The sequence below is a fragment of the Cheilinus undulatus genome, linkage group 1 (genome assembly GCF_018320785.1).
Source record: "Cheilinus undulatus linkage group 1, ASM1832078v1, whole genome shotgun sequence".
Taxonomy (NCBI): Eukaryota; Metazoa; Chordata; class Actinopteri; order Labriformes; family Labridae; genus Cheilinus; species Cheilinus undulatus.
Window position 1 is genome coordinate 50,435,527 of NC_054865.1, and position 20,989 is coordinate 50,456,515.

The window sequence follows — 20,989 nt, forward strand, 5'->3', positions numbered from 1 at the left end:
ATGGGAATTGTGGTTCATTTTAGAGATCTGGATCATTTGTCTCAGATCAGTGAGAAGAGTTGGTCTTTCTGCTCCCAAACGGCTCTTCATATGGTACCATTTTGCCTTTTTATGTCTTTAGAACAAAAGCAGAAAAGTGTCTCTCAAATGGGAGCCAGGTATTAGCCCGGCTTGTCCATGAACCATCACATCTCCCTCCTAACTTGATGTCTTGAATTGAGTTTTCATTTTAATCTAACCAGGAACCCACATAAGGTATTAGCTAAATAGTGCATCAGTGTGTCCTTTTAAAGCATGTTTAGGACATCATGAGCAATGGTGCTTTAATGGTGCTTTTCAGCTCTTGGTTTAGCCCAGGGCCTCTACCTTTGAACCCTCTCCCATACCAGAGAGATCAAAGTTTGGCTTATACGTGGTCAAAGGGCTTAATGTTAAAAAACTGCTCAAAGTATTCTTGAGATAGCACATTTTTACAGGAATGGCCCAGAAGATAGAAAACACCATGCCTCTGGCCCTGACTGCTGCCAGTGTGGAGGCATAAAAATAATCGGTAGTAAAGGGAAACTCATCATCTTCTGTTTATAACAGCTCCATCATCAATATAACCTTGCAAAGCAGACGAATTGTCAAGACTCCCTGTTTGTCATCAGGCAAATCCATCTTGCAAAGCTCCAACCTACATTTGTGCCAGGTCTGGAGACCTGAGGCCGGCTCAGACTACATAAATTCAGGCAGATTTTGGCTCGACTGCCATGTAACAGCTCATCCTCAAACGTCAGGCCCTATTATGATCACTGGGAAAAGCAAATGCTCTTGTAGTGTGACATAATTAACAACGCATCCAAGACGCCTCACGACTACCATTCAACTAGACTAGCATGTCTGACTTTTTCTTGCATTATCGTCTAGTTGTGTGTTTCCCAGGACTCTCTCTTTATTATCACTGATAAAACTCCAAAGACCTATTCATGTTTTTCTTATCAAAAGACCCTTGTATAAACTGCTTGATAACTGTTTATCATGTTTTTAGTCAAATTTGCGAATTCTCCCCAAGATCTTTGGCCTAGTTTGACATCCTCACCTGACATAAACAACTTGGATGCTGGCCCTAATAAACAACGTGGATGCTGACATCTACATAAAGGAGAGCATTTGCTCATTTGCCAGAGTGAATCCCTTCTTTGTCTCTCTATGGGGATTATGTGTACAGACCGTGAAGTTGTATGTATCTGTGAGGTTAACTGGGCTTATTTTCTTGGCCTTCATCAAAGTCGTGACCCTGATGAAAGCTCTGAGCTGAAACACAGCAGCCTAATGAAGTTGTTCTCCTAACTACAAGTGTTGCTGGAGCTTTCTGTTTACTTTCTACATCTCCATGCACCTTGGCAGTTTGTAAAGTTGTGCCAGAGTGCTCAGCTCAAAAGTTCTGAGAGTTCTTTGTTCCATGAGAAATTTTCTTAGCGTTTTAGAAGAAACATGTCTCAGAGTAGAGTACCAAAAGTTTTTAGGAAAATGCCCAAAGGAAAATTCCCCGAATGCAAGGAAAACACCTTAACTTTTTTGGGAAAAGTACCTTAAGTTTCCTTTAAAAATCATACAGAAAGTCTCCTAAAGGTTTGGATAAATTCACAAAAACTTTTGAAAAATTCTACAAATCAATTTTATTTTCCTCTCTGCTGTAAAAATCTTTAAAGACTCCTGAACAAACATTGCAACCCACTGAATACAGCTCTGCAATCCACTTTTGGGACCAGACCAACCAATTGCACTTGTTGTAGCCATGATTTACTCTCTTTGACCCGCCTCCCTGATGACCTGTGAAGTCGCAAACAGTTGTGGAGACAGTAGTGACATCAGCATATGATAAACGGTTGGGATCTTGTAGTGTGGCCAGTCTGTCGGCCAAGACCGGTCAAGATTTTCATTGCATAGTTCAACCGGTGTTGTCTTTAATGACCCTAAAAAATCCAGTGGTATGAGCCAATCAGTGCTGTTTTAGGAGAACAAGGCAGTAACTACAGGCAGGGTTCAGTTGGATTGGAAGCCAACGTCTATGGCTGCTTGTGTAGCAGTTAGCTCAGATGTAGCCATAGCGGCAGTTTTACCAGAACTGGACGTTTCTTTATCTTGACAAGAGCAAACAACTGCACTGAAAGCTTTTCTTGGTGGAGATGATGTTTTTGCAGTTCTCCTGACATGAGTTTTATCCACCGTCAGGCTCCACCATTAGAAAACTACGACAGAAGTTCGGGTCAGTATCTGAGCTGCACCTGCATACTACCTCGAATTGTCTTGTTGCTCTGATTGGCCTGTAATAGCTGGGAGAGACAGAGTGTTTGTCCAGTCACCTTCTGGGAATTTTTTGCCATTCTTAAACACCTTATATGGAAGGTTTCCCAGATGAGTGTAAAATAAATCCATTTAAACATGTAACACTCTATCTGGTGTGTCTTCAATAAGGAGTTTTTGAAGTTTCCATAAATCCGCATTCTGTTTATTTGCCTCGATGTGATCTAGATCATCCTGCCACCAGGAATGCATACCAAAACTTCTGAAGCTGATTTATCCACAAGAAAGGTCCAAAGCGAATCTATTTCCTATGCTTGGAGGCTTTGATGACAACTTTATTAACTGTTCAGTCGGGGCCGGAGTGGGACTCATTTTCAGCTGTGGAGTTTCATTAAACCAGCCCCATAAGAAGACACGTCCCATTACAACTATAAAAATGAAGGATTTTTCTGGCTTTGAGAACTGTCAGGAATAATTGAGATAATGTGAGAACTCAATTAAAACTCGGGCTGCAAGCTGCACTGAAGGGCCCTTGCACACTGGCGCTATGCATGTTGGGGTGTGCCGTGGGAGTGTGGGAATAATTGGATGTACGCAACCCACACTGTGTGCTGCAGCAGAGCACAGAAAGCATGTCGATCCTCGTAGGACTGGTATTTATCATGCAAAATGAGAAAAAGAACAGGAAGTTTTTTGTTAAAGATGCTTCTGCTCTCTTTCAGTGGTTGCTTCATTAGCAAAAACATGGAATACACATCCAATTATTTAGAGGGGCAGACCCTAATCATACATGTGAGACTTAATGCACATTACAAGTTTCATATAAGGGCAGCAGGGACTTCCTGTGTAATGGCGTGATAACAAAGTGCTTGCCAATAAAGAAATGGCCAAATTGTGTCACTTCCTGTTGCCAGCAGGGGTGTTACATCATAACGACGAAATTAACCTTTGAGTATTACATGGGCCAGTCTTGATCCTATACATGAATTTGAAGGCAGTCAGATGTTTGGTATGAGAGTTGCTCATACTTCCTGTCAGATTGGCGAGATATTGAAATTGCTTGCGATCACCAGTGGGACATCCTTCAATGAAACATATCTGTGTTGTGGCCAATTATTGAGGCATTTCTTTCCAAATCAGAGCTCAATAGGTTAAGCACAATAAGAGGAATGGAGATATGGCCCATTTGTGTCACTTCCTTTTGCCAGTAGGGGGCGCTATTATGAGATGTTTGCATGTGGTTGTGTTCAGTGTGATACTGATGACTTGCAAAAAAGAGCAGAAGATCACAGAATATTGTTTACTAAAGTAACATTAGGTTAAAGTCATTTGGCACCATCAAAAATACATTATTATGAAACTGAGGTGAGGCTGGTTGACTTCCTGTTGGGATTTAGGCATGGATGCGGAGACATTTTCGTAGCTTTTCTGACGACATGTATGCTGACCAAAAATCAAAAGCCTATGCTGAATGGTGTGGGAGCTGCCTATTTAAAGGGGAAAATAAAAAATCAGAGACAGAAATGTTCAACTGACAGAAGGGGGCGCTGTGGCAAAGTAATGATTTTGATGTATGACGATATTCAAAACCAATGTGTGATATTCCCTGTGAAGTTTGGTGATGAATGATTTAAGCATTAAAACATTTTATTATTGGTGTATTTTCATTGAAAGACTTCAAAAAAGTAGTGTAAGTTTGGCTCCAGTCATGGCCCCTCCCTTTGGTGGAAAGTCACAGTTCGCACAAATTTGAAGCTCAAGGTTGTCTAGTATGAGCAAAAAAAAATCAGGAGTCAATCAGATGAAATCCTTGGGACCAGTTCGTGAAAGTATGAAACTTGTGAATTGCCCAAAAATGGCAAAATTTGACATTTAGCTGTTTGTAGTGCGCTTCCTGTACATTGTAGAGGATGGCCCTGAGAGACTTTCTTTTTTGTCTAATCATGATACATATGTGTACCAATTTTCATGCATGTAGCTCTTACCCAGTCCCCTTTCTCATGTTTGATTTGCTTGATGGGCTTTCACGATTCCACCGAAATACCAAAATTTTCCACTGGGGGAGAATTTTCTATAAAGTTTGGTGAGTTTTTGAGCATGTTAGCGCCCTGAAATTTGAGACTCTTCTGACAGAAAATAGACACATACAGGTTCAATAGAGTCCTCGCTGACTGGGGTGGGTGCTCAGACCCTAAATATGAATAACATAGAGGTAGTCATGCTATGAAAAAAATTGACATTTCAGTTAAAAAATTCTACATATTGTTCCTTTAACATGGAGAGAGGTTCACAGCAGGTCAGTGCTTTCTAAATATACAAAAATAACATGAACCTGAAAAGTGTAGACAGCAGTCAAAGCTCTTTGGCAGGTGTGGATTAAAAAGTGATGCTATCACATCCTGTCAGCTAGAATTTCTGACTCCCACTGTAAGAGGAATGCAGAATAAGCCTATCAAAATGTTCAAAAGTGCTGTGTTATTCCTCCGGCTGGAGTACGATTGACTTTCCAACAAGATAGGGATCAAACATTTATTCAAACACAAATGTACTTGGAAAAATGTTAGTATGTGAGCATGTCTGAGTGAGGTCAGCAGATTTCGCTCTCCTCCATATGGTCGGTGTTTTGGTACACCTCAAAAAGACGTGCTGCTAATGCAGACTGCTGACTGAGCTCCACCCAACACTTTGTTCTACCCCCGAGGTATATTATTACACTCTATTCACAGACTTAATCCGTGTTTTTGTAGGAGATTAATTGTAAGTTTTTGTTTCAGTGGAAGTCATGAAAATATCTTTAAAGTGTCCTCCACCCTTGGCACCCTGGGTTAACTCCCTGGCGTGAGAGCTTCTACATGTTCATGCTTGTGTCACTGAATGTGTGGCAGGCAGCATTTCAGCACGCTAACCAGTAATTTCTGTCAGGCTATTTTTGAGAGGCGTGTGCTACTGCAGCTTTGTGCTCATAAAGTGTAGAGACCAGGCAGACTTCACTAATGTTCAGGGTTTAGGCATTACTAAAGAAATACCCAGTTTCATTGTACAGGTGTGTTTAAAATCAGTGTGTAATTCATTATTGCAACAGTCAATCTAGAAAAAAACAGATAAAATATTTGTTTTTCCCTTTTAGTTTTTTAAGCAAAAACAAAAAAAGGTTGGGTTTTTGTGTTTGGGACTAAAAAAAGGAGCTTAGAAATAGCAATGGGCCATCTTTTCTTAACCCTGCAGACAAATACAAAAGCGCCATACAAGCTCAAGTCTTCATACAAGCTCAAGTCTACTTACCATTTAGCATTACAAAGCTATTGGATTGTCAGATTCCATGTCCGTCATCAGGTGATCCATTTTAAGTTCAGCTCAGACTACACAAAGTCAGCCAGATGTTAGCCCAGCTGCATCAATGAAGCTCATCGTCAGATGTTGGGCCCAAATATGAGCATCTGTAAAGACAAATGTCCATGGAATGGGACATAATGATAACCTGACAAGCCAGAAGGATTTGTTTCACACATCCATCTGGAAACCCTTCAATACTAAGTGTTTGGGAAAGGGCAGAGGCTTTGAAAAAAACTCAGAGTGTGATTGGATGAATGTTCTGTCTGTTACATCTTTACGGGCCAATCAGAGCAACATAACACGTGACGTAGCTGCGACCAAAGTGTGCGTGCGCAGCTACTGAGGAATAACACAAACCATGGCGACTGTAGACATGTCAGTACACGACTTTGGTCATTTTTGAAAAGAAAACAACTCACTGCTTTAGCATCATCCACACTAATCTCTTCAGCCATAATTGCACCGGCCTCTTGTTGCTGCTTGCCTACGTCACGACTCTGCCGCGCCTAAAAGTACTGCCCCTTGTCGCTGATTGGTCCTGTCACTTTCTAACCAGGCCCAAACGGTTCATATGGGAGCTTTGCAAGATGGATTCGCCAGTGAGAAACAAGGAAACGGGCGTATCCATCTGCTTTGCAGGGTTAATATAATGAATGATGCGTCTAAGGTCGCATTTGGTCCACTTTCGTGGAGTAGTGTGAAAGCTTATTCAAGCACTGGTTTGGACCAAACAAGTGGACTCTGGTCCGCTTAAAAACTTGGATCTTGGTTGGCTTCCAAACAAAGCCTGGTGCTTTTTGTTCTTGGTGTGAAAGCAAAGCTGACCATCTCGTGAACCAAAGGCAGGAAGTGGCAAAAAGCGTAATTATCACAGATATATTACAGATATGTTTATGCCATTTTATTCACCCAGATACATGTTGATACCTCACGTCTTCTTCAGTACTGATTAATTTGTCTCATGTTAAGAACGACATGCTGGACATCTTGCTGCCTTGCTATGTCCTCATAATGACACCAAAGTAAAAGCAGAAATCCCAAGACGGCATAAGGAGATTGATCTCCAGTTTCATCTTTTTCTACCTCTTCTTCTTTTCTTTTTACTGCTGTTTGTTTGGGATGATAGCACCACAAACATTTAACTGCTTGAAGTTTTCCAGGCAGTTTGGTTCATTCAAACAAGTGCAACATGAGAGCGGACCAAACCACATGAATGTGCAACAATGGTGCAATTTGAGCAGCAAGCTGAACAGAGCTAGTTTGTTACCCTGAATCCTGACACTAGGAGGAGAACAATTGCTCCCCATCTTTGTATCATTATTTACTAGAGTGACATTTTTCATTTGAAACAATTATTTGAAGCAATTTGCCAGTGTCTCATTCAGCTGGTCCCACCTCCAGAGGGCTGAACAGTGCTTGTCCCAGATCTGACCCCCTCCTTTAGATGCCCATGTAATAAATGCATAATCATGTGCTGAGGGACTAGTAAACTTCAGGCAAAAAGGATCATACAGCAGCAAAACTGAGAGCCTGTAACACACATATACATGCCTTTGGGTCGCTATGACCGAACAACAGAGGAAACTTTGTGACAAGGCAGTGTTTCCCTCACAGATGGCAGCAAGCGTCCAGGTATGCCAACAATCCAAGTATGGTTGCTGTCATGAGACTGCCCCCTGCATAATCTCCTTTTCTGCACACTTTTTGCATGCATGTGGTGATAGCATCATGTGCTCTGCATCCTGGAGTGTATGAATGGTTTCAAGGCATCTTCACCATGTCACATCCTCAGTGGGTCACACATTTAACATGTTAATAAAGACATTTAAACACGCTTGTTAAAACAGCCTTCATAAAGGCAACTGGGGTTGGAAGCATGGTGCATCATATCGTCTTTCAGTTGGTTAAAATCAGGACATTTCAGTGTATTACAGGATGACGGACATTGAGATTAAGTAAAGGACAGTCCCAATCAAATCGGGACCATGGACACATGGCTGTCTGCCAGTGCTGAACAATCACACATGACAACACGTTATATTTGCATTTATGAGTTAAAGGAAGTCAAGAGCTAACATGCAGCTTAATTAATAATGCATGCATGCTTCACTTAAGTGTCTCCTCTACCCTGTGCTCACACAGGCATAATTCAATATTTAGGACAGCAACACTGAAGCATTTATCTTCCTTTAGATCGTGAGTTTGTGAAAACTGATCTGTGTCATCTGTGTGGATAATGCATCCGAAGTTTCTCTCATGCCATTCTTTATTAGCTCTAATCAAACCTCGCCTTCTGCGGTTACTCTTATTAGGTTAATAAAATCTCTAGCCACCAGGCTCCTTCCCATCTGAAACAGTCAAAACTTGTGATCTGACTAACTTTATTGAGGTTTAATTCAGGGCTTCTCAACTTTTTCAGCCCATGACCCTCAAAATAAAGGTGCCACAGACCAGGGGCCCCCACTGTACCTGAAGGTGGATCAACACGGCCATGCACTTCATCTGCAGACAAGGTCACCCATAAGGGGGGGTAAATGGGAGAGCTATCTTGTGTCGAGCCAAACTGGGAGACCATGGAGGTCAGCACAATCATGATCAATTGTAAAGTTAAGTTGTGATAACCATAATTTATGTCTAAGCTGATAAGATCTCCAGTCTTATCAATGAAATAAATATCTTTTTAATCATTTTGTACTAAATAGCCTTCTTAAAAATGGGAATCCCTTTTGTTGGAAAAAAAATTAAATAGGTGAAAAACTGCTAAAATGGCTTAAAAAGTTGTAAAAGTGGTGAAATTGGATTTTAAAAGAAGCAGAAATGGACGAGGAGTGGCAACAATTACATAAAAATGGCAAAAAAAAAACAATGGCAAAAATGGGTTAAAGTGGGAAAAAAAATGGCCTAAATAGTGATAAAAAGGAGTTTAAAAGAGGCTGAAAAGGCTTTAAATTGGCAAAAATGTGTGGAAATTTGGTGAAAAAAAATCAATTGAATTGGAAAATTGATTTAAACTAGCAAAAATGTGTTAACTAAGAAAGAGAAAATAGGCAGATATTTGCAGAAATTGGTCAAACTAGCAAAAGTTGGCATATCAGATAGTGAAATGTGGATAAAATAGGAAAAAGTGGGTGTAAAAAACATGGTTAAAAGGAGTTAATAGTGGCAATAACAGGTCAACGTAGGCAACATTAATCTTAAGTGGCAAGAATAGGTTTAAAAGTGGCAAAAACAGGCAGAAAAAAGTGGTGGAAAGAGGTTAAAATTGACAAAAATAGATGTTAAATGGCAAAAATGTGTTAAAATTGATGGGAAAATTGATGAAAGTGGGTTAAAACTGGTGTAAAGTGGCAACAGTGTAATTTGAAAAATACTCCTGGTTTTTTAGGGAATCTAGGGACCTCCTCTCAGTGTCTTGCAACCCTCAATGGGGTCCCGACCCTAAGGTTGAGAACCACTGGTTTAATCAATCAGATTCTCTGATAAACTTGTCCACCATGGAAGAATAAAGACAGAGATATCGTAGGGGATGAAGATTACTGTAAAAATGTGTTAAAATGGTTCAGGATATCACTGATGATTATGAAACTGATGTTGGCTAAAGTTTGCCATACTCCCACAGCAACACAGAGCTTGTTTTACCAAAAGAGGAAGGATAAACTACGTGCATTATTCATTCTGGTCTGCCTTAAGCCTGGCACATACTGCAAGATCTACTTGCCAATATTGAGTCATTTTCCCCGCTTTCAACCAAAGTCAGCAAAGATCAGACCATCCAGTGGTTCTTAAGATTATATTGACAGATCTCCCTGTTATGCCAGGTGTGGTAAGAGTTATTTTCTCTCCCAATCTACTCAGAAGACGATCGGAGCCCCTCCAGCTTAAAATCATAAATATGAACCATATTCAATATTCCCAGTCAGAAATCCTGTTGTGTGTGGAGAATACTATCTGATTGTTACAAGGGTGTAAAGATAGCCAATCAGGGGTCTAGCTGACTGAATAAGGAAGCACAACAAGCACAGCCATGAAGAGGATAGTAAACATGAAGCATAAAGTTAGACAGATGTCATGAACCAAGGAGCAGTTTGTTGATTTGTGGCTGATCCAACTCTCAACATACTGGGTGCCCAGGACCCAGTGGGCTGGCCCAGATGTCAGAGGTGGCTATGTGCATCGAGGAGGGGGGAACTGGGAGGAAACACACAGTGATGGAGCATGGGTCTGGAACAAGCCTGGACAATGACCACTGGGGGGCAAGAGCAGTACAGGACCAGGACCAAAACCTTGAGGAAAGAGGATGAAAATATGCCTGGGTTATGATGTGGATATCTTGAGTTGCTCTTGCAGACACCTGAGGCTCACCTTTTAACCATGCTGAAGCATGATGAAGAAAATTAAAGTCACATTTTCATTGCCTCAAAATGAAGAGACCTAAGTGAAAGTTTGTAACAGGAAGTAGCTCAGCAACAGATACTATGAGACGGTGCTCTTTGATTAGGGGATCAGTAGACCAGTAAAGCTTTCACCTCATGAAAAAGTTCAAGTTAGGGGGATTTTACAGAGGGGTTTTGTTCCCAGCAAAGACAAACGGTTCATCATTTCCAGCTGAAACCTATTGTGCATGTTTTTGAGCAACACTGATGTTACAGTAATCCAGCCAAAGGTAAACTGCTTTACTTTGTTCTGCTTTGCTTTGGTGTTTAAACTGAGGTTGATTCCTGTCATGTATCCTCTTATGTAATCCCCTCCTGGTGTGTGAACATATTTCTTTCATGCAGGGAAAATTAACAGCTGTGTTTAAGTGCACTTCAGTAATCCAGTCATAATGTGATTAAAGTAGTGACACATGTACATGAAGCCTAGAACAGCTTTTTGTAGTTATCTTGTCTTCATAGCTGCAGTTTGCACATATTTTAATTCACACGAAGTATCTTAGACAGTTTAAAGGACTACGTACAGTGAATTCAGAAAGTATTCAGACCCTTTTCACTTTTACCAATTTGGTTATGTTGTAGCCTGATGCTACAGCTGAACACAATCAGTTTTATTCTCGTTCATCCACTCTCAGTACCACACAGAAATTAGAAATTAAAAAAACTTGGCATGTCCAGTTGACATAAGTGTTCAAACCCTTTGCAACAGCACTTAAAATTCATCTTATGTTCCCCCTATTTCTCTGGATCTTTGCTGATGTTTCTACACCTTGACTGGAGTCCAACTGTGATAAATTAAAATGATTGGACATGATGTGGAAAGGCACTCACCTCTCTATAAAAGTCACAGCTGACAATGCATATCAGAGCAATAACCGAGCCATGAGGTCAAAGGAACTTCCTGCAGAGCTCAGAGACGGGATTGTTGACAGGCACAGATCTGGGGAAGGCTACAGAAAAATGTCAGCAGCTCTGAAGGTTCCTCCTTAATTTTCAAATGGAACAAGTTCGGCACAACTTCCAAGAGCTGGTCTCCCAGCCAAACTGAGCGAGAATGCTGATGGTCACCCTGACTGAGCTCCAGAGATCCTGTGTAGAGACAGGACAAAGTTCCAGGAGGACAAAGATCACTGCATCCCTCCACTGATCTGGGCTTTATGGCAGAGTAGATAGATATAAACCTCAGTGCAAAACACATGAAAGCACACTTGGAGTTATGTAAATTTGATATTCAAGTTTCTTGTTCTTTATTGATCTGCATTTTTTAAAATTTGTTTTCACTTTGTCATGATGGAGTTCTGGGTGTAGACTAATGACAATATTTTTTATAGTGAAGGATGTCTGAATACTTTCTGTATGCACCGTTTGTGCTTAAAGAACTTGATTTCTTCTTTTTCTTGTGATTTTTCTTGTTGTTTTTCACACTTTAGACCCTGTTTGTTTGATTTATAGCTGAAACTTGTTGCTTCAGGTCATTTAGGGTGCGTTCAACCCACATGCGGTATTTAAATAACACACTATCTTGAAAACAAAGTTAAGTGTAACCCAGAAAGGGGTTATATTTAGCTTCTTATTCACTCAGTTATTTTTAATCATTCCTTTTGGCTGAACATGAAACAAACCAGCCAGTGTTAACGTGCTGCTCATCACCTTGAAGTTCTCTATCCCTGCAAGCAGGAGGAGGAGACCATCCCTTTCCACATTTTATTGACCTCATGTTGCAAAACAACACAATAAAAGGAGACAAAGTGAAATTAAGCTGTGACATTATGTTGAAACCAGCAGGATAAAAGTTTCTACGCTAACTAAATGAGGTGTGGTTATGATGCATTCTAATGGAGGAAATATGTTTTTGTTTGGAGAAATATGAAACAGATGAACTAGTATTGGTTGAAGACTCAGATTTAAGAAATATTGATTGTGTGTGGTCTGTTCAGTAAATGGAGTATTCCCTCACCAGTACACCACTGTTGTTGTTTCATGGATAAATTTCACACAGATCCAACTTAAACACACCTCACTGACTTTTTTGTTTTCTCCTGTGATGTTTCAGGTGCCTTGGGGGCCGCTCGCTGTGAACTTGGTACGCCCACTCTGACGCTCACTGGGGGGTCTGAGGCGCTCTTTAAGACCCCAGCTGTGAATTTGTTCAGTGACGGCGGAGAGAGATGAAGACATGCATCGTGTTAGTGGCTGTTCTGCTGCTGCCTCGCATCCAAGCAGGTGAGTTAAGGGCTGGAGCCTATCCCAGCTGTCAGTGGGCAAGAGGCAGGGTACACCCTGGAACGGTCGCCAGTCAATCGCAGGGCTGACATATAGAGATAAACAACCAGGCACGCTCGCACTCACACCTACGGCCAATCTAGAGTCATCAGTTAACCTAATGAGCATGTTTTGGGTGGTGGGAGGAAGCCAGAGTACCCGGAGAGAACCCACACACACACGGGGAGAACATGCAAAGTCCGCAAAGAACAGCCCTGACTGGAAAGTGAACCAGAGATCTTCTTGCTGTGAGGCAACAGCGCTAACCCCTGCACCCTTCTTAAAATGTTTACCTCTTTTTTTTTTTTTTTTTTTACAAATTGCTTCTATAATGCAGTTTAATATCAGTGCATCACTGATACATTCAAATGGAGTTTTTAATGGAATCAATGACTGAGAGACGGCAAGCAGCACCAAGCTGTCCTCTTAATTTATACTTCTGTGTAAGTGGGCTACGCTGCCATTAGCACCACATATTTGTGCATTTATGGTCTGCATAGCTCAGCAGTTTTATTGGTTTTAGCCATAATTATTGTTTACAACACTGCTGAATGTCAGACACTCTCTTCTAAAGGATCATAAAGATACAAGTGATGCTTCTGCATGTAAGCCTCACATCACCAAGTCCAATGCCAAGCACAGGATGGAGCGGTGGGCGAGTCTGGGTTCGGTGGATGCTGGGAGAACATTACCTGCCTGACTGCACTATGCCAACTGTGGAGTTTAGTTGATGGGGCTATTTTTCAGGGTTTAGACTCAGACTCTTATCCCCAGTGGAGGCTGATCTTCATTTTTCTGTATACCAAGACATTTTGGACAACGCTATGCTTCCAACTTTATGGCAACAGTTTGGGGAGGGCCCTTTTCTATCCCAGCATGACCGTGCCCCAGTGCACAAAGCAAGCACTGTAAAGACATGGTTTGTTGAGTTTGGTTCAAAAGAACTTGACCAGTTCCCACAGCACCCTGGCTTCAACCTCACTGAGCACTTTGAGGATGAACTGTAACGGGGATTGTGATCCAGGCCTTCTCGTCCTACATTAGTGCCTGGCCTCATAAATACTCAGAATGAATGGGCACAAATTCCCACAGAAACACTCCACTATCTTGTGGAAATCCTTCCAAGAAGAGTGGAGGCTGTTAAAATTGCAAAAGGGGGACCAACTCCAAATTAAAGTACATGTATTTCAATATGTCATTATAGTCCAAGTTGGTGCAATGATCAGTTGGCTGAATACTTTTTTCCACATATTCTAGTGTGTGTTTTCTATCTCTTGCAGTGTGCCCGGATCAGGAGCCAGGACTGCAGCCTTGGATGCCCGGACACAGTGAAGACCACCGTGTCACCATTGGTTATGGCAGGAAGGTCCTCCTCACATCTTCAGCGACTGTTCACTCCATCACCATTCTCAATGGAGGTAAATACGGACAAATGACATGAGGTTTTCCTTATATTTTCATACATCGTGTGTATCAACCAGCAATAACCCTAAATAGTCTGCAGATTTGGCGATGCAGAGATGTGCGATGATAGCAGTATGGAGTCAGCATTTGTTTGAAAGCACCTGAAGACTCGATGACCTGATGCTCCCCTGGCATTAAATACCAGCCAGAAGGCACTCATACACCCAAACAAACCCACACAACTCCATCTCTTTGTCTGCTCTGCAGGAAAGCTGGTAATCGCTGACACTAGCAGGCCCATACTGCTTCGAACAAAACACATACTGATCGGGAACAAAGGGGAGCTCCACATCGGGAGCCCAGACTGTCCGTATAAAGGCAACCTGACCATCTCACTGTTTGGAAGGTATGAGACTAAACCATGAGCTTTAATGGAAGGGATTTCACTGAGACTGACTTTTATTTGTGAATGGATCACATGCACGATTTGATTTAAAAGAGATACTATGTAGAGATGCCCTGACTGACCAGGAACTTATTATTATAGGGCACTTTTCAATGAAAATATATGATCTGTAGTTGAATTATGGGCTGCACAGTGGTGCAGGGGTTTGAACTGAAGCTTTACAGCAAAAAGGTTCCTGGTTCAAATCCTGTTTGGGCAGATCCTTTGCATGCACGGGTTCTGCAATGTCCTCCCACAGTCTAAAAACAGGCTTGTTAGTTTAACTCTGAATTGCCCAAATTGCCCAGGGCAAATACAATCTATATTTTGACAGTCAAACATGACTGACATGTCAGCTCTCAGCCCTCCAGCAGCTCAAATCTGTACATCTGTCAAAAATCTGGGTGTTATCTTTGACCGTTTCTTTAAATTTGACAAGTACATAACCTCTGTGGATGAAACCAACTTTTTCCAGCCCAGACTTCCATCAAAAATACAATCTTATATCTTAAGATTTTACTTCAATCTAATAACATTAAGGCTTGATCACTGTAACTCTTTGTATGCTGCTGAAGGTGGTGAATATTTATGCTGCTGTATGCTATATTTTTGTTTAATTAACATTACTTTGTAGAAATCTGTTTTCAATTTGCCATTAAAGAGGATTTTTGTCCTTTTTTTTCGGTCAAAAATGCCAAATTATCTTGACAATGATTGATTTTTAAAAAATCAATAAAAGCATAAAACATCCAAGGGGGTGAATACTTTTTGTTGCCGCTGTATTCGTAACTATTAATGATATCTCATGGTGTTCTTAGATTGGATGACAGCGATCAGGAGCACAGCTACTTTGGGAGGAAGTACATCGGTGTTGGGACAGGAGGGACGTTAGAGATCCACGGAAAAAAGAAACTTTCTTGGACTTTTCTTAACAAAACCCTCCGTCCAGGAGAGAGCAGCATTAACACCTACTTGTTCCAGAGAAGCTGGGGGAAACGGGGCATCATCGTCCACGTCATCAACCCCAAGACTGGAAAGGTGCTGCACATCGATAGGTAAGAGTTCCCTCTTCTTATAAGGTGTTCCTCCTTCAGTAATGAGACTATTAATAAGAGCAGAAAGCCAGCAGTGACTCAGATTTCATAGCTGTGTCAAACAAAGGAAAGTAGTAAAGGAGACATGGGGAGCCGACGAGGAGATCTCACGACAGACGAGGTTTCATACGTGGAAAACAAACCACAACATAGTCACAGAGAAAATAACAGAACATGAACACATTTTCCAGGATTGCTAACCTTTCCGGGATGGTGTACAGTCAGTTTTCTATGAGGTTTTGGGTTATGTTTTTCTTTAGACATGACCTGGATCTGTGCATGCAGAAGATCAATATGTGGTTAATAGAGCAAGCACGATTTGGGCCAGATTTGTCAGCGACAAGTCACAAAAATAACATTTGTTATCCTGGATGATGTGAGAGCGGAGAAAGTCTTTAGTCCTTGTGCTCTGCGGGAAGATCTGCTGATTAAACGGTGTCATCTTCAGCAGTGCTTTACAGGAAGAGACAGCAGCAGGAGTTGGCTTATGATTTTGTCTGAGATGTGACAATAAAGCTGGAGAAACTGTGAAGACTGTTGGCATAACTGTGGGGCTCATTCACAAATCATCTCCTAAGATTTTTTTTAAGTATGTTCTTAAAGTTTCCCAGAGAAATCTGCACAGGATTCATGGCACATTCTTGAACTGCTGAATAATTTTCTCCTGTGTTCTAACCTCCAGTTTCCACATACAGCAACCGCACTGCCATCCGCCGGCGAATCATACCGTGGAGCACATCGCTCCCTCTCTAGACTATCAGAGCAGTTCCACAGCCGGCGCTCCAGTCTGGCAGCGTCACGTCCCTGGAGCGCCACTCTGCTCCACTTCATTCAAAACGTGCTGCAGGCCTATTTTCAGGTTTGGCCGCTGCCAAACTGCGTCCCATCAATCAGAAAGCTCCAAACAGGAAGTCGCAAGCATAGAATATCCGGTTCTTTCAAAAGACAACACAATGCACAGACTCCTGATCGCAAATCATCACTATATCAACATTACGCCTCATCCTGCAGCAGGAGCAAAGGGTCACTTAGAGGTCAGTGGGTCACAGAGCTACAACGACACCATTGATGAGGAAAAGTTAATTTTGAGGACATTTAGCCAAAGAAATTTACATAAAACCACAGATCCTTTAAGCTAGCATTAACCTTTTAACTTCCTAATGTACTCATCCAATGGTGGGAGCAATAATATCATGGACTTAACTAAAAGGATTCTTAATTAACCCCAAAAGGTAGAATCGTTGGCTGTTGACATACTATTCCTGCATGAACATGCAGTTCTCCCGTGATCTCTGCTTGCTTATCAGGGCTGCCCGCCGTGGCGCAGCGCTCTAGACACGCTTCCAGTGGGTGAAGTCACTCATCTTCGGTCTGAGCAAACCCACGGCACAGTCGCTCTATGTGGAATTTGAGGGTTATAATGTTGAATGCCAGGTGCACGTTTCTCCTAAGTAGCATAGAAAAACACCCCTTTATGCCCATATAAGGGCAGGAGACTGCAGGACAGTGTGCAAACACAGGAGGCACATGAGATTGAGAGGAGAGACACAAGATAACAGTAGGGCCCAAATAAAAATAAAGAGTGAAAACAATCACAGTAATTAGATTTTGATGATCTGAAACAAATATGCAAAACAAAAAGAAACAGGAAGGGGGTATGTATATATATTTTTTATCAATACCAGAGCATGTGATTAGCTGCTGCTACTGCTGTTCTTTTTGTTGAACAGCTGATATTGATGAGAGATCAATTTCTTACCAGTTAGAGAACATTGTTCATTTATTTGAACAGGAAGGAATGACTTTTTCTTCTGCTGTTTCTCACAGATTGGCCCGGTGGGGCAGCTCTGAGCATATCCAGATGATTTTGTCTGTTTGATGCATGTTCAGAATGATTTTATTCTGACTGTAGAAATATTTCAGATGTAAACACAGCTAATGAGCCACTCTGCTCTGCTAGATCTAACCAAACAATGAGAGCATGGTTCTTACAGGAAAATATGAGTTGTTGTTTTTTTAAACAAAGTAAAGACACATGATAATACGTTTGGATTCTTTCCCCTTCACTCTCTTGCAGGTTTGACACATACCGCAGTAAGGATGAGAGCCGTCGTTTGTCAAAGTACCTTGATGGAGTGGATCTGGGACTCATTCTGGTCTTGGTTGTCAATGATGAGGGCTCCAATAACCTGGAGGACTCGGCTAAGAAGAGCCTGACCAGGCTGGGAAGTCAACACATCAAGAGTCTGGGATTTAGGTGAACTCATCAAATACTGTTTGGTAACATTTTGGAAAATAGTATGGCAGAAAAAAAGTAAGGCTTTTTTGCCTTTATTTTGAAAGGACAGCTGAGGAGAGACAGGAAATGTGTGGAGAGAGTGAGGAACATGCACCAGGATCAGAAATAGATCCTGTGACCAGTGTGTTGAGGGCTGTAGCCTCTGCCTGCTCTACCAGCTGAGCTAAATCGGTGCCCGTATATGTAAGCCAGGCATGGCACCAGGATTGCAAGTTTTAGTGAGCCCACATTGTTTTGGTTGAGCCTGTTAAAAGTTTAAATAGTTTCCCCTTCTTAATGGCACAGAACTATCTTCTATAGTTTTTTATTTCTAAGAAAATGCTGGAGATAGTGGACAGAGACAGCCTTTTGTTTATGTGCACTACTACATGCCCAATGCAATAGATGCTCTTGTTTTTTCTATGTTAAAGACCCATAATAACTTTTCATAATACTTTAACCCTCTGAGACCAACGTTGCTGTATACCACAAGAAGAGACACGTGGCATTCAAAGTTAAATAACTTGTGAACCATAAATTGAAGCCACTTGCTTGCTCTTTCCTCTCAAAGCCTGCTGCTGTGCCATTCTAATGACGCTATCCACGCCTTCCTAGCTCTTAAAGAACTTTTTCCTAGCCAGCCTAGAACTTGGCTAACTTTTCAGAGTCTTTAAAGTTTAAATCCACACCGTTTATTTTGATATTAGATGTCTTTTTATCCATTTATAATCCATTTTTCGATTGTTCCTGCAGCTAGTCCATTGGCCCACCACCATCTTGTCTGATTGTATCCCAGAATGCATAGTGACTGGGCTGTGACAACCAATTGCAGGCTGTTCGCAACATGCCTTGCTGAACAGCTTGTGTGCACAGACTTTGAAACTGGAGAAGAGAGCCTGAATGACTCATAATAGAGAGAAAAAGACACAGAGAGGCTGTGACGTGATCCTCAGAGTCTCTGCAGACAGGAACTGCTTTGAATGATTGCTGAAATTCCCTAAAGCACAAAGACATTTTTTGTAAAAATGTGAATATATTTGTAATAATTTTTCCTTTTTCCTAAAGACGGTCTGTCCTGAAAAAAGTATGTTTAGAGCTTGACATGGCATCACAGCGTTGATGTTTTTACAAGCTTTTTTAGGCAAAAAGTCCATGCTAGACATATTGGTTAAACAAAATAGCTTAGAACTCAGAGGGTTAACCTTTATGTAAAAAAATCCCCTCTACCCCTCTACCCCTCTTACTGGTAGATATTCCATCACTGACATTAGTCCTGGCTGGGACTTTTCTCAACTTAGAGATTCAAATAGCATCTCTGTGTTGTAGAAGGGTCCAACATTACAAAAACATTTTTAAAGAACAATTTACATAAAAAGAATAGTTTAAATCATATAAAACCCCCTAGAAAATATATACAGCAAAAATGAGACTGGGAGTTCACCAAAGCGTTAAAGTAATACTACTGAGATTTATGAACTTATGCAGCAAAGATTTATGAACAACTTATTCTTTATTTGGAGTTTAAATCTAGAGCAGGAATGCAGCAGTAATAAAGATTTATGAACCTCAGCATGCTTTGGTAAACACCCATTCTCAAATTGACTCTGTATATTTTCTGTGATTGTCCCTTTAAAGAGACGGAGAGTAAAATGCCAAGTGCTGCAGCTCTACGTAGTGGTCAATGGTAGCTGCTACTGTCTTTAGCTCTTTGTATTTCAAGCCTCGGCACTGATCGTCTGCCTGAAAGCTGTGATTGAGTTGAAAATAGTAAGATACATAAGAATGAGATATTGCTTGGGTGCTCAGCTATAAAATTTTCTAACTTATTAGAATCTTTAATTGGCTTCTTCTTTAATAGGAGTCATATAAGGTTAGCAGGCATTGCTTTAAGGAGATGGAGAGTAAAACGCCTGGTGCTGCAGCTCTACATAGTGGTCAATGATAGCTGCTAGTGGCTTTAGCTCTTTGTTCCCTTCAAGCCTCTGCACAACATCTGCTAGAAAGCTATGATTTGTTTGAAGCAAAGATTTCCTTGCTTATCAGAATCTTGAATCAGCATATTCTCTGCCTTAATTCACTCAACTAGCAGTTTTCTAAACTCTTATTGACATTTTTCCATTATTTATGAGCTTTATTAGCAGCAGGAAGTGCTCTTTGATAATTGCAAATGTTCTGAAATAATTCTATAATTTGGTATTAAAAGATAGCTCAGACTGATTCAGTGCAAAATAAGAATTTCTTTGGAAATTAAAACTAGGGCAAGTATGCAGCAGTTACAGAGATTTATGAACTTCTGCATGCTTTGGTAAACTCCCAGTCTCACATCGGCGGTGTAATTAACTCAAATGAGACTTTCTCTTATTCAGAAAAATGTGGAGCTGTTGCATCGTCAACCGCAGGCTTGTGTGAAGACTTTTTGTTTTTTCGATAGCGTCAGAAGTCTTGATGTGGTCAGAGAGAAGATGCTGATGAAATGCTGGCAGAACAGAGAGTATGGTTAACCTCAGAGCTAGGCCATGTTATGAAACTTGATGCTACAGGAAAAACAGAGCAAACAGGGAGCTTCTTGCTTAACCAACCGGGTACGGAGAACTACTTAACATTCCCAATTTGCACTTCACTCCCTGGTTGTGGGTGTTGTAGAGGAAAGGCAAAATTAATAAGTGATTATGAGGCGACAGGAGGATTCCTACCCAATGACTCTTGACGCCCTTTCCCCTCAAAATGTTGCAAACATGCCAACACTGGTGTCATCAGGACAGAGAGGCCGTGTTGTTTGTGGGAAACCCTGAGACGTTTTAATAAGATGTGATTTATGTGACAGTGAAGAATCTGCAATACATTCTGGGTCGGCAGCGCTTTAAATCGGCTTTTCATCACTATGGCAGTCTGAGCATTAGCCACAAAAACCACACAAAAATGTAAAGAAAAACTAAGAAATATTATCCAGCAATGCCTTCTCATTTTTTATAACGTTAATATGCTTTTTTAAATATTTGATTTTGTTTTCATGCCACATATTCCCTTTATACTGAGCTGGGAAATTTCATCATGCATGTTTTTCATATGTGCAGAACATACTTTCATGTCTTTAATGCAGCCTTCATGGTGCAGTGCATGCAGTTCAGACACGTGCTCACACAAATAAAAATAGGCTTGACCTTCTTCCCTCACACATTTCTGATAAAGAGCTGTTATTAAAATGATTTCCTTTTTGCACACCACCTTGACCAGGGATGTTAAACTCAGGGCCCGGGGGCCAAATCTGGCCCATGGTACAGTCAAACCCAGCCTGCAAGATCATTAATATTTTTATTATAACTGTCCCAGCAGGATGAGGTCTGCAGATTTCCTCCAGTATAAAAATGTAAACTTAACCTTGATGGTTTAAAATATCCTTAAGTCATCAAAATGTAAAAAATTAAAGAGTAAAAATAAGTACAACTATAAA

The 20,989-nt window shown here is 41.1% G+C and overlaps 1 protein-coding gene across 1 annotated transcript in view; it reads left to right on the forward strand.

The window, feature by feature from the left end:
- LOC121513444 (cell migration inducing hyaluronidase 1) overlaps positions 1-20,989 on the forward strand; it is an 82,512-nt gene that overhangs the window by 20,707 nt on the left and 40,816 nt on the right. The window contains exons 2-6 of the mRNA XM_041793215.1: positions 12,109-12,278; positions 13,598-13,735; positions 13,989-14,127; positions 14,985-15,221; positions 17,338-17,517. Of these exons, the coding sequence (XP_041649149.1) occupies positions 12,224-12,278; positions 13,598-13,735; positions 13,989-14,127; positions 14,985-15,221; positions 17,338-17,517 (749 nt within the window). The 5' untranslated portion in view covers positions 12,109-12,223. The remainder of the gene's footprint in view (positions 1-12,108; positions 12,279-13,597; positions 13,736-13,988; positions 14,128-14,984; positions 15,222-17,337; positions 17,518-20,989) is intronic.